Source organism: Cotesia typhae, unplaced genomic scaffold (genome assembly GCF_013202065.1).
Source record: "Cotesia typhae breed Kobodo isofemale line unplaced genomic scaffold, CoteBio_Ctyphae contig_43, whole genome shotgun sequence".
Taxonomy (NCBI): Eukaryota; Metazoa; Arthropoda; class Insecta; order Hymenoptera; family Braconidae; genus Cotesia; species Cotesia typhae.
This window is the reverse complement of record NW_027423752.1, coordinates 2144591-2157711: the sequence shown is the minus strand read 5'-3', so window position 1 is coordinate 2157711 and position 13121 is coordinate 2144591. Positions and strand designations below refer to the sequence as shown.

General features: G+C 29.6%; 2 protein-coding genes across 4 annotated transcripts in view; one reads left to right on the top strand and one right to left on the bottom strand.

Annotated features, from left to right (window-relative positions):
- LOC141528388 (putative aminopeptidase W07G4.4) overlaps positions 1 to 13121 on the bottom strand; it is a 72613-nt gene that overhangs the window by 50863 nt on the left and 8629 nt on the right. The window contains exon 1 of one of the 3 annotated variants that reach the window (XM_074244434.1): positions 10898 to 10993. The exons of the other annotated variants lie outside the window; for them this stretch is intronic. The gene's annotated coding sequence lies outside the window, so the exon portion shown is untranslated. Of the gene's footprint in view, positions 1 to 10897; positions 10994 to 13121 lie in introns of those variants that run through there. 3 annotated transcript variants of the gene reach the window in all.
- On the top strand, positions 5390 to 6825 carry LOC141528389 (uncharacterized). The gene is made up of 4 exons (XM_074244440.1): positions 5390 to 5835; positions 5909 to 6036; positions 6127 to 6328; positions 6466 to 6825. The coding sequence occupies exons 1-4, from the start codon at positions 5734 to 5736 to the stop codon at positions 6502 to 6504; spliced, it is 471 nt and encodes a 156-aa protein (XP_074100541.1). The 5' UTR covers positions 5390 to 5733; the 3' UTR covers positions 6505 to 6825.

Sequence of the window (13121 nt, the reverse complement as noted above, 5' to 3'; positions counted from 1 at the left end):
TAAATATAATCTTTTTTTTTTTTTTTTTTTTTTTAATTCTTATACTAAGTCAGAAATTCGTCGACAAAAGCTTTGGTGATGATTATTAACGCTTTAAGCGATATTTGTCGTCGAGATTCACCATTCGGATGACATAAATTTTGCCGCGAGCAATTTACAGAAATAGGTCGTAACGATTATCAGTGATAAAATATTCAATCAAATAGAGCGTTTTGAACGTGAAACTTTCAAGAAAATTATCGGATCGTTTTATGGAATTTTACTGAATTTAATTATTATCATTAATCACTTATCACATATTTTTGATAGTGAATCACATTTTAAGGCGACAATTTATTACCGAGTATAAAAATAAATTTGTCATCATTAAAAACATAGAAGTGTGGATTTATTCTACCATTAAAGTGCCCTCATAATTATTTTGGCTATTATCTCTCTAATTACAACGATAAAATTTAATGATATAAAACTGCCGATTGTTTTTGGAGCCGTTACTACCATTAGTCCAAAAAGTCATTCATAAGCAGTTGGTATCAGTAAAGTCGTCATAGAAATTTTAATAAGCCAAAATGAAAGCAATAAACGCGTTCATAGTCATTTTAATTATTTTAATTCAACGCGATGTTGATTCAATAATTGTAAACCGGCATTACTGGGATTTTGACGACATCAACTCGCTGGAACAATTGATAGACGCGATTAACAGTGACATTAAAACTATATTTGAGGCTGACGGAAGTGGAAAAGAAAATATTGTCACGGAGAAAATTTGCGCATTGATGACATCGATGAGAGGCTACGAACGCAACTGGTTCCCGAAAACGCCGTACACTGCGCAATACAGCAAGCGAAAGGATTTCATTAACTTTGTTGACAAATTGGAACATTTTCAAGTCAAAGTTAACTCCGCAAAAGTGATCTATCTTTATAGTCACGTTAAGGATCTTGAGCACCATTTTCATATGGTGAACCATTTCATTCAGGTTTTTGCTGATAAGAGAAATAATGACTATTTTAGGAGACCTCGCGATGTTTGCTCACTTGCATCAGCTTATATTCCGCTGTTTGGGATTCTGCATTTGACTGAACATAAACATTCGACAAAAATTCACGAAATTTATGATGGATTAATGAAAATCGTCAGTTTTGAGTTGAATGTGAGTATTTAATTTAACTATTTTTATAAATCAATCAAAAAAAATTAAAAAGTAAAATTGGACACAATAATCTCTGCACTTTGAAAAACTTATAATTTATACAGCGGAAAAAAAATATTGTGTGGTTTTATGAAAGTGAAACTTTTTTTTAGAATTGTTGACATTCAACTAAAAATTTTCGGAAAATTAATTAATTGAGGGTATGAAAATCGCGTTTTTAATCCTAACTTGATACTTGGTAAATGACGGGGCAGCCCAATACATGTCGCCGCGATTGTGCTAGTAGTTATTAACGGATCTCAATAAAATTTAGTACATGTTTCTCAGACGATTACCTCAAATCAATTTCAAGATGAGCTAAGTCGACCAATATGTTTAGAAATAATAGCCATTTTAATTTTTCTGAAGATCGTGAACATTACATTTTTAGTCTTTTTATTTCTAAAGAACATTTAATTGAAATTAAATAGCTTATTTTTAAAAAATTTTTCTTAAGGCTGATAGAATTGCGTTTTTAATTTGATCTATAAATCATTTACCGAATGATGATTTTATTAAGATTAAGAATTTCAATTTCTGCCAGTTTTCGGTGGACGGGTTCTGTTAGTCCTTGTAATAGAACTAACAGTGGTTTGATTAAAAATTAATTGTGATTTCTTACTGAAAATTTAAGAATTTATTGTTTGATATAATTTTTGTAACTATTATTTCTATCGAAATCTACAATCCAACTCAATTATTTTATCAAAAACTTTATTTTCGCCATGAGTCTCGCAGTTTATACAGTAAAATCCCTCTATATTTGACTCGTCCTTCCAGGACCTTCTTCTATATTTGACATCCTGACGTTCCCACTATTGCAACACTTACGTCTCTTATGCGCAGGTCTGCGCGATCGACTGCGTAGTGTACAAAAATAGCATGTAAACAACGATCTCAACTTAACCTTAAAATTGACAGAGAATTATATCATGCTGAATTTTAAATGTTAAATGCTAAATAAATGTTAATAAAAAATGTCAACTAATGAAGTTAGTTAGTTAAAATTTAATTTATTTGTTACATTAAATTAAAGAAAAGGATTTTATTCATTTTTAACATCTCTGAATAGAAGTTTTGGATACAAGTACAAGAATGTTTTCATTTTTATTTAATAAAAGAAATATGTAATTTATTCTGCAGTTTTTCTTTATTGGAAATATTAATAAAATCGATCTAGAATAATTAATTTCAATCTGAAAAGAATTGAATCAAATAAAAATTATCCGCTCCGCCTTCACTCCACTAAGTTTTTACGTTGTAAATTTAAATATTCCCGTCACTAATATTTAAATATGCCCGCCAATAAGGTTTTCTTATATTGGTCGGAAAAAAACTCATAGTGAGAGATAGGATCGTCTAATATAGAGAGAGAATTTGGTCAAACATAGAGGGAAGTCAAATATAGAAGGATTTCACTGTAAATGTAATATTTCACAGTAACGAAAATAATCCCTGATTAAACAAAAGGATTAAAAAGTATTTAAAGCATTGAACTTTCAATATTTCAAATTTTTTCAAATACTACCTCTTATGAAAGTTCAGTACATGAAGAATCATTTTTGATCCTTTTGTCTTTTAAGGGAGTAAATAACGTCTTACATTGTATTAGAATATAAATGCTATACGGTCAGCTGATGTGAGCTTTGGGCGCCGCTATATTGGCCTTGGCTGCTCTGCTATGCGTCTTTCACTTCATCCCTACACCGTGGCCAGCTGTAATGCGACATGCGATTTAGATGAACGAAAAATTTTGGGGCGATACAAAAAAAGTTTCACTTTAAAATCAAAATGTTTCTAAAATTTCAGTTATACCGAAAAAAATTCACCGATTGTGATTCAGATTTTTCGTTTCGTTTGATCTTTATAATTATTATCGACGTATAATAATGATGCACATAAAGAAGTACATCTTAGCAGCTTTTACATCGGCACTAAACAGTGTTTGTACTGGCGGTATGTATTTTTACGATCAATGATTTAAAATTTTATTGGTAATTGAAGTTGTAATAAATATAATTTGATAAATTCAGTAATTGATAACGAAGAATTAGAATACATGAAACATCGATTCGTAAATCAAGCAGCTCATTACATGAGAGCAACTGCTCATGCCTTGAAGCATACTCTACATTTTATCATCTACTGTGGTAATACAAAACTTATAAATATCAACAATGCGTTAAATAATGATAAATTTTTCGGTACATTAATTATGTTTTATGTTTAAGATCATCATATAGAGTATATTGAACTCGAGAAAATGATTCAAACAATTATTGTAAAAGAATCGGAATTGTCTGTTGACAATATATGCGATCATAATTGTGATATACACAGTATGGATAAAAATAATGTTAATTTCAACTTAGGATGTACAAATTACAGTGATTGTTTTAAAGCAGAAGATATCGAATTTTGCGAACTGGTAAAAAATTATTTTAAATAATAATAATAAACTTCACAAAAGATGCATAGTGATAATAAACCGTAATTTATTAATTACAATGTAGAGTTCTAACTCACGACGCTATGAGTGGTTTGCGGATTCTAATGGCAACGTATTTGGCGACAACAGAAATTGTTCTGGGAAAATAGTTTCCTTAGAAAGTAAATTTCAATGGGTAACGGTAAATAGCTGTGATATGTGTGTGTGAACTTGTCTAGCTGAACCGCAACAGAATGAACATGTTACAGTGGCTCTAAGTTTTCGCGAACAAACCTCAGATATATCCAATAACATGTTGAGTATTATTTTTTCGCAGCACGATATTTTTTTTCACTTAAGTTGATGGAAATTTTTTAATCAATTTTTTTTTTTCATTATCATTATTAATAATAGGGTAGTCGTCGGTATTAAATTCGTGAAAAAAGATTTTATGATACACGTTCAGATTGCTGAAGGCCTGATACTACCAAGACAATATCTGAACCTCAACGAAATATTTTGGGTACCATTGGAGGATATAACTTATGACGAAGATAAAAAAGGATATTATTTATTGAACGAAGACAACGAAAACTCAAAAACGCGATTGAATTTAGACAGCGACTACACGCATCCGAAAATCATGAACCTGGATAACTTAATGGTCCCAAGTGGCTACGTAATGACTGGGGTGAGATTTGGATTCGAGAAGGAGACCTACGTTCCAGGAGCGATAGATAACCGGGTTCAATTGCAAATTCGTGTTACGCCTTTTGATTTCGTTAATCAAGTAATGGGGTCCTTGGACAATTCACGCTGGATTACGACGCATCATCCTAATAGGTATTTACACACTGAGAGAAAAACAATCTTGATTCAAGAAACTTTTTTTCTTCAAAATTTGAACTCTTGAAATATGGAGGGTAGAGGTAAGGAGGACCATCTAGTATGGGGAATCAGTTGAAAAAGTATCCACCAGTAAACAGCAAATTATGATTCAAAAAATTGCCAAAGTGGTTCTAGTGTAGCAAAAGGACGTAATAATTTAATATTTTTTGTGACTTGTAGTGAGGAGAAATGCAATATTTAAAACCTAAACGACTTACGTAGTTGAATGTAATTAAGTAAATATAACCTATAAAACTGCTAAAATAATACAGATAGCGATTTGATTGTTTTAAAATTTTTATAGGTACATTTTTGTTCTTTTTGTAATTTCATTGTTGTTAATTTTAATAAAATAAGTGTAATAATAATGGGAAAGCTTTGCTCAGTGAAAAGTTGTTCAAGTGGACGTAAATTAAAAAATAACGGAATTGATATATCTCAACCTCTATCATTTTTTCGTCCAACAGTATGTATAATAAATTTTTATTAATTATTTAACAATAGCGAAGTGAACAGTTAAATAACTTTTTAATTTTTATAATAAAAGAAAATTATATAAAAAGTTGATTAAAAAAATTAAAGTCTTAATGTTTTTTGGAAAATATTGACATTATTATTATTGATGGATGAAAAATATTAAAAAAATGTAACATGTTCCTAATAATACTTAATAATTTAGGCAATTAATATTTTTTGTTTATATCAACTTCTAGACTCTGGAAAAATTGAATAAATGGAATACAGCTTTAGGCACTACAATGAAAACAACTGACTATATTTGTCATTTACATTTTAAAGAGGAGGACATAAAAATGTACGAAACGTTCAACATTAACAGGAGATCACGATTTTTCCAACAGGTAAAAAACATTACGAGATACAGCTCTGCCAACGGTCGAACATCAGTTTCTCCCTGTAGCCATACATGACGTTGAAGGAAATGTTATAAATCAACTACAAAAACCGAGTTCTAACCATAATAAATCTGAAGAAAAATTAAAACATGAAGATAAATCTAAACAACAAGAACTATTAGCTGATCAGAGAGTCTCTGATAGAGTTATGGATATGATTACACAAAGTAAACACGATTTAGAACTAGTGCAGTTGAATGAAGAAACTCATACTGATCAACAAAATGATAAAGAACCTGAAGTCACTTCTCAGCCAACCGAGAAATTTTTTGATAATCTGAAATCTTCTGTGCTACCGCAAGGTTAGATGTATTTTGAAAAACCAGAAGGGTTGGAATTCTTTCGGATGGATGCTAAAACTATGCAAATCGTAAACCGTTTACGAGTAAACAAAGACTTATCTGTTACTGTAAGTTCTTGCAAAATAATTGTATTTGTCTCAATCTCTTTAATACCAATAATTAATTGCAAATACATTATAGGTTATTTTTTCGACGAATGAGGAATTGACTACAAACGATAATATATTTTCATTCAAAACCATCTACGAGTACTTGAAATTCGTAGAAAAATGGCCATTATGCGTTGGTACTCAAATAGACAAAAAAAAGTATAATCGATTTTTATATTAGCAAAGAAATATACTTATATGACGAGTAAAAATATAATTAACTTTTTTAATTATTAGATCAAATTTTAGGTTTTCACAAACTTGTAAGGGTGTAATTTTTGGTGACGAGTCTTATACAAGAAATCAAGCGAATCCAAGATGTAAATCTTGTAGAGTTTTACGACATCGCTTACAGAATTGTAATTCTGCTTCAAATATTTTAGAAAATACGATTTCTCAAAAACGTCGTACTTCAAATCTACAAAAACGATGTAAACGTTTAAAAATATCGGTAAGTTATTATACATATACATACCAGAAACTTTAAAGCTAGATTTTATTATGTGTAGATAATCCAGTGATGGTTTTAAATTTTAGACATTAAAAGAAGCTGTAAAATCTAACGATATTATTTTTTTTCTCCTGCAGGAAAGCCACACAATTTGTGCTTTTTCAACGGTTTTTTGACAGCGACTATCATTTGTGGACCCATAAATTATTGTTTTTTTTCATCCATTTGTCATATATTACATTTTTAATTTTTGAATATATTTGTATATTAATGATATCGTCAAGATAGCTATAATTTTGAAAAAATAATTGTACATTCGTCCTAATATCGAAAAAATTTAAAATTTTTATGTTTTTCAAATTGTACATATTTTAATTCCTATAAAATAATTGTGCTATATACTGCTTTTATTTCCGTTTACAGAATTAATAGCTGTTAATTATTTTATAGAACCCTTTTTATACATTTTACAATACAATGACAATAAATACAAAGTTTTTAAATAATATTTGTGTTGATTAAATGTTATACTCAGTAGCTTCTTCAGATTTAAACGATAATAATTTTAATTTAATCTCGGATTTAATAACTTGATATGAAGAAGGAAATGTTAGTTGTACATAAGTAATACTTTAACGTCAAATGGTGGATGTCGTTCTATTACAACCGAGGTTTATTAGTTATGCTGTTTGATGAATTCCGTAAAATGGCAAATTTTTTTGGATTAACTTTTAAGTATGTAACATTTACATATTTCTTTTTAAGTTTAATACTAATTATTTACAGAAAATGAAGCTGAGAGAAAAAGTGTATCAGGCGAAATTTGAATGTTCTCAGAAATCAAAAGTTGCAGTTAATAAAGCTATTATGAAGTTACCTAAAACATTTCAGAGCGTAGTTAATTCATGCTTTGACGCAGCTCAAAAGAAAAATTGTAAAGGCCGGCGATATACATTAGAATGGATTTACGAGTGTATTTTAATACGCATAAAAAGCCGAAGAATATATCAATTTTTACGTACTAGAGATATTTTACCATTACCGTGTATTGAGACACTAAATAAATTTATACGAAAAATAAGCAGTTCAGCTACGGATTTCAGCCAGCTATTTTTCAAGGATTACAGCAAAAATGTGAATCAATGGATAAATGTCAAAAACGTGGAGTACTTCTTGTTGATGAGATGAAATTGAGTGAGGGTGTTTATTTTGATTCTCAAGAAATGAAATTTAATGGATTTGTTGACTTGGGTGAACACACTCCAGAGGACTTAAGCAATAAAACTGCAGATCATGCTCTTGTTTTTAAGTTTGTACCTTTTCAAGGTCGATGGGTTCAAGCTTTGGGTTGCTTGAACCCATCGACATGGGACTCATAAGTGAGATACTTGTGGAATTTCAGAAATGAAAACTTAATTTTTGGAGTGAATAGTAATTTTCAACCGAGACGCAGCTCCAACTTTTTTTTGGGCTAATGATACGGTAAAATGATATTATCACTTTTTTGTAGAGAATAATTTTTCCCATAAATCCCACCGATTTACTAGATGAAATTAAGATACTTGTTGAACGTCAGAACACTTAGTAAGACTTTCTACATAACACTCCGTAGGACAATCATCAAGACAACTTTCATGACAATAGGCAGGAGAACCAGCAATACTAATTTTAAGACCATAATTGTATTACTCGAGTAAGCCCGAGGAAATGCGCGAAATAATTTTATTTTCTCTAATAAAAATATTAAAGTTTTTATTTATTCGAAACAAAAGAAATAACATCTTATATTATTTTTAAAATAAATAAGTCAATAATATCATTCGTTATGAAGTTCGCTTGGTAAATTTTATTGTACTTTTTTTCTTTCTTTAAATCTGTAACGAGCTCTCTGATTGGTCTATTTCAATCCTCAATAACTCCCAAAATATTGAGAATTTCGAAAAATTTTATTCTTGCAATTGTGCTTAAAATCGCCTCTTCTATCCAAGTTTTCTTGGTCGGACACTAATTCTGAATCACCCTTTATAGAGATGGTTCTCCTTACCTCTACCCTCCATATCTTGAAACTAGATATAGATATATTTCTTTCAAGAATTTTTGTTTCTTGGTTCAAGATAGGCGATAACATTGATTCAAGATGTTATCGACTTGTGTTAAGAATGGCTTTTTTTGAGTCATTAATTTACTTATTTCCAAGAAATAATTTTTTTTCGGTATAACAATTAAAGACTATTTAGTTTTTGAAATATACTTTGATGAATTATTTTAAGTTTTTTAAACAATAATGTTATTTTGATTGAAAAATTAAATGTATCGATTGAAGATAATATAGCTCTTAAGCCGAGAAAATCTAAATCAAGACAAGAAATTCTTAAAGCAAAATAATCATTTGTCTTCAAAAATAAATTCTTAGATCAAGAAAATATCTCTTAAGTCAACATAAATTTTCTATCAGTGCAGTTGAATTCAAAATTTTTAATTGGTCGATAATTGATGATCAAAAGTTCTAATTTTCATGATTTCTAATTTCGATTTACTTTTTTTTTTAGACAAGAATTGATGCTAATGTTTCCAGATAATCCAACAAAAGTACCAACAAATTTTCAAGACAATCCAATGTTACATCCGTTCGTCAAATTCCGTGCTTCTGACATAGAAAAAGACGCAGGACAGTCTACAGTACCGTTCTTCAGCGCCCAAAAAGTATCGACTTACACTTCTATAGGCGGAATCGGACTTATTCATATTGGTCACTATGGTTACGGAGGGTTTTTTGTTTTCAAAATTTTAGAACTAGATATTTCACAGTATATGAATGTTCATTTGGCGAGGGAGCATAAGTCCGTAGTAAATAAACGTAATGTTACTGATGATGTTATTAATGTTTTCGAGCAACAGACGGATTCAACTTTAGAAAATTCTTACGATGTATAAATTACCATGACTTCTATCAAAAATAGTTGAGATTCAGTGCAATAATGCATTCCAAAAGGACTGGAAAATTTATCCTAGACTGGTCACCCAATGGGCGTGACGCCGCCTAACAACTACTCAAGCCATAGAGACTCGCTATATAGTGCGAGCGAGAAACTAAAAAAGAGGTGACCAGTCTAGGATTAATTTATGATTGTAAATTTTTTATAGAAAAATTTTTGTGGTTTGGCTTGTTCTGACCTGTAATCGACTGATCTAATCACATATGTTCAAATTGAGCAATATGTGAGAGTAAAACATTAAATGATTATCATAATCTTCTGAAAATGAACAGAAAAATGAAAAAAGTTTGGAAAATCCAAATGTGCATGCCTTAAGCGCTCGTATTGTTGGTAAATTATTCAAATTCCTGCGGATAGAATGGAAATCTGTGCTAACGCCATCTTGCACGGTCTGATAGAAGAACCAAGTCTTCAATAACTTTGTTTATATATTTTTTTTTTGTAAGTAAGGTACACGCGGATAATAAGGCCTGTCGAGTGATAATGCCTAAGTGATAGAAATGCTCCCTGATTAAACAAAATGATTTGATATGATTAAAAATGATTATTTTTCTAATTATTTTTAATTCTGTCAAATCATGTAAATCATTTCAAATCATATCTCTTAAGGGGCATTCAACATTGTGAAATCATTTTTAATCATTTTGTTTAATAAGGGCTATTTAAAATAATCGCTTCCGCTAAAGACTTCTCTAGTAAAAGCATCTAACATAGAAATGTCGCTAAAAGTTTATAGAGTCTCGATACAACGTTCCTTGTCTTCTATATTTCATCATCCGTCATATGCTAAAGTAGCGCAGAAGAATTCCTAAAAAACGATTTGAGTAAATGGTAAACATTTCTTATAATTTTATATTTAATAATTTAAAATCATTGTACTAATTTTTATCAACATCTTAAAATGTATTGTTGCTCAATTTAAGTGATGATTGATCTCTAATACCAATTTTATCAAGTATAGTATAACTATTTCCAGTATGTATAACTCGCAGGCCTTATTACCCTACCGTAATAAAGTAAGGCCTATTCGCAAGGTTTTTCAAAAAATCTAATTTTGTGTTCGTTTATGGTGAAAATTACCATTACTCCATTATACTTTGTGGCTAATGTATAAATTTAAAAATTAATGATACATTGCAATAATTAAATGAAATATTTTCGATTTTTTTTCAAAATTTCCCTTAGCTAGGCCTTATTACCTGCCGGTACCTTCGATGATTTACCGATCATCCGCCTTTGGTCGAAGATTTTGAAAACTATCTTCTATAAAGAAATTACATTTATATTATATTAAATGACAACATAAATTTTTGATAAAAATTCCTTTTATAGGGTATATCAGGACACATTAAGCCGGATTGAAAAATTTTTTACTTAGCCGTAAGTTAGTCGAATAGATAAAAATGTTTAAAAAAATAAAGGCTGTCTGAAGCAGATAAGCCACAGTAAATTACATTCAACTTTTTGGTTTATTTTGTTCCAGTAGCGTCCGAATGTATTTTTTCCCACTATTTTCCTTTTATTCCAGTTACCCTTAAATCCCCGGGGAGAGAGTTGATCTTGACGTGATTACCTCCGGATTCCTCTGGCGGCGGCCTCTCCGAAACTTCGTAGGTCGTGGTAGTCCGCGTTGAGTACGCCAGTTGGGCTGTAGATGAATCGTCTGGCCGGCAGATTAATGGGTAATACCACCGGCGTACAAACTTTACCAAGTGCGCTGTCAATTTGCGCTGCTGCACATAGGACTGTCTTGAAGGGCTCTGGCTCATTGAATCCGGGTGGGCTGCTGCTTGACACGAGGATTATTCCATCCCAATCTGGAGCAGAGACACTCGCCTCGATCTTAACATTACATGGCATCCATCTGCAATTCAATATTATCCATGATTGATGCTCACTTATCCATAATACCTCTTAGATTACATGACAACTGCTAATGATAATTTATTCCTCGTGATGTGCCATGTTTCCCTGATAATTCTATTATTTCTCGGATTAATTTATCGGAAATCCGAAATTAAGGAAGTTATGTGTCAGAAATTAAACATTTCATTTTTAAAACAAAATTAAATTAACCATGATTAAGAAAAAATGTATATATTATGTACAGGGCCCCCAATATTGACACCTTGTTTAATTTTATTATTTCACTAGTAAAATCTGTTAATAATCACAATTTTTGATATTTTATGATAATTATTTTACATATTTTTAAACCTAAAAAATAGAAAAATTCAATTCCAAGGTATAAACTATTTACCACTTAAGAATTTCATTTTTTCAAGTACTCCAAAAGTTCTTATACGTTTGTAATTTCTTAACAATATTGTTAAGATAGACCTTATTTTAAAATCTAGATTTCTCAATGTTTTTATTATGTAATTGCATTGTTTAATATTATTTTAGATTATTAATAGTCTAATAAACCATACAATTATTTATTTATACTTTATTGAGTTAAAAATAATTTTAAAATAGCGGATGTCAATGATGGGGACACAAAAATTAACTTGCGTCAACTAACAACGTTGGCCATAATGTAAGGTAACCTAACCCTCAACATACATATCAACGTATTAATGTTTACATACAGTCATGTGATTTTATAAAAATCAAAGTATTTGAGACTAGAAAAAATTACTAAAAACAAAAACCTGGTAAAAAATATAGAAAAGCTCGGTCTTAAACGAATTTAAAAATAACAAAAATTATTGATAGTTTTGCATTAGTTTGTAAAAAAAGATTATTGTTAATATAAATTTAACTGTGATAAAAGACCTATCAATAATAGGGTGGATGGTATGTCAATAATTGGCTTCTTGAATTTTTACGCTGTCAATAATACATACAACCTGTTGGTTTTAAGTTGATATAATAATTATTAATTTTATTGCTATCAAAGTTAATTAATTAAATTATATAAGTAAAAACAATGATTAAGGTGTCCTATAAAAAAAGTTGACAATATTGATTTGAAATACGATAAAAAAAAATAAAAAATTCTAACATTCATGATCACTCTTATAGTGTCAATAATGGGGGCTTTTACCTTACTAGCCTGAAAAAAGAAATTTAAAAAAAATTGAGAATTTCGATTATCATTTTCAATAATTTCTTTATAATAATCTGAAGAATTAAACATAAAAAATCAAGAAAAATAACTGTTTACATTAAAAATGATCGTTTTTACAGCCCCGGATAGCTGACAAAATTGAATGTAAAATTTACGAGAAAATCAATTAAAAAACCAATTTACGTCATATAGATTATTAATTGATTTAAAAAAATAAAGTATTTTCATTTATTTATTTTTTTTTTTTTTATTAATAATTCAGTTATAATATTTCTTTTAATCATTGGATATTCATTGAATACGCACGCACTGTCAAAAATTTAATCTAACTTTTTTATTCCAATATATTTATTTATTATTTTTTATCCAACGGAACAAAATAATAATTTTTAACGGCGCACGTGACGATAGATTGCCAACAGAAAAAACCGCGTTCATTTGATGTATTAGTGATGAGTACGCGCGTATGTGATGAAAAAATAACTAAAAGAATTTTAAAAACCCAGTGTCCGTATGAAGTAAAGTAATATTTATTAACAAAAAAAAAAAAAAAAAAAAAATAAGTAATTGAATAAAGCTATCGTCGCGTTTCACAATAGCAATTAACCTTTATTTTATTTTATTTGTATTTTATGTCCGAACAAATACGAAAGCAATTATCTGCCACATGTGATTGCTTAATTCGAAGATAGATATTAAAAAAAAAAAATAAAAAAATAGGAAT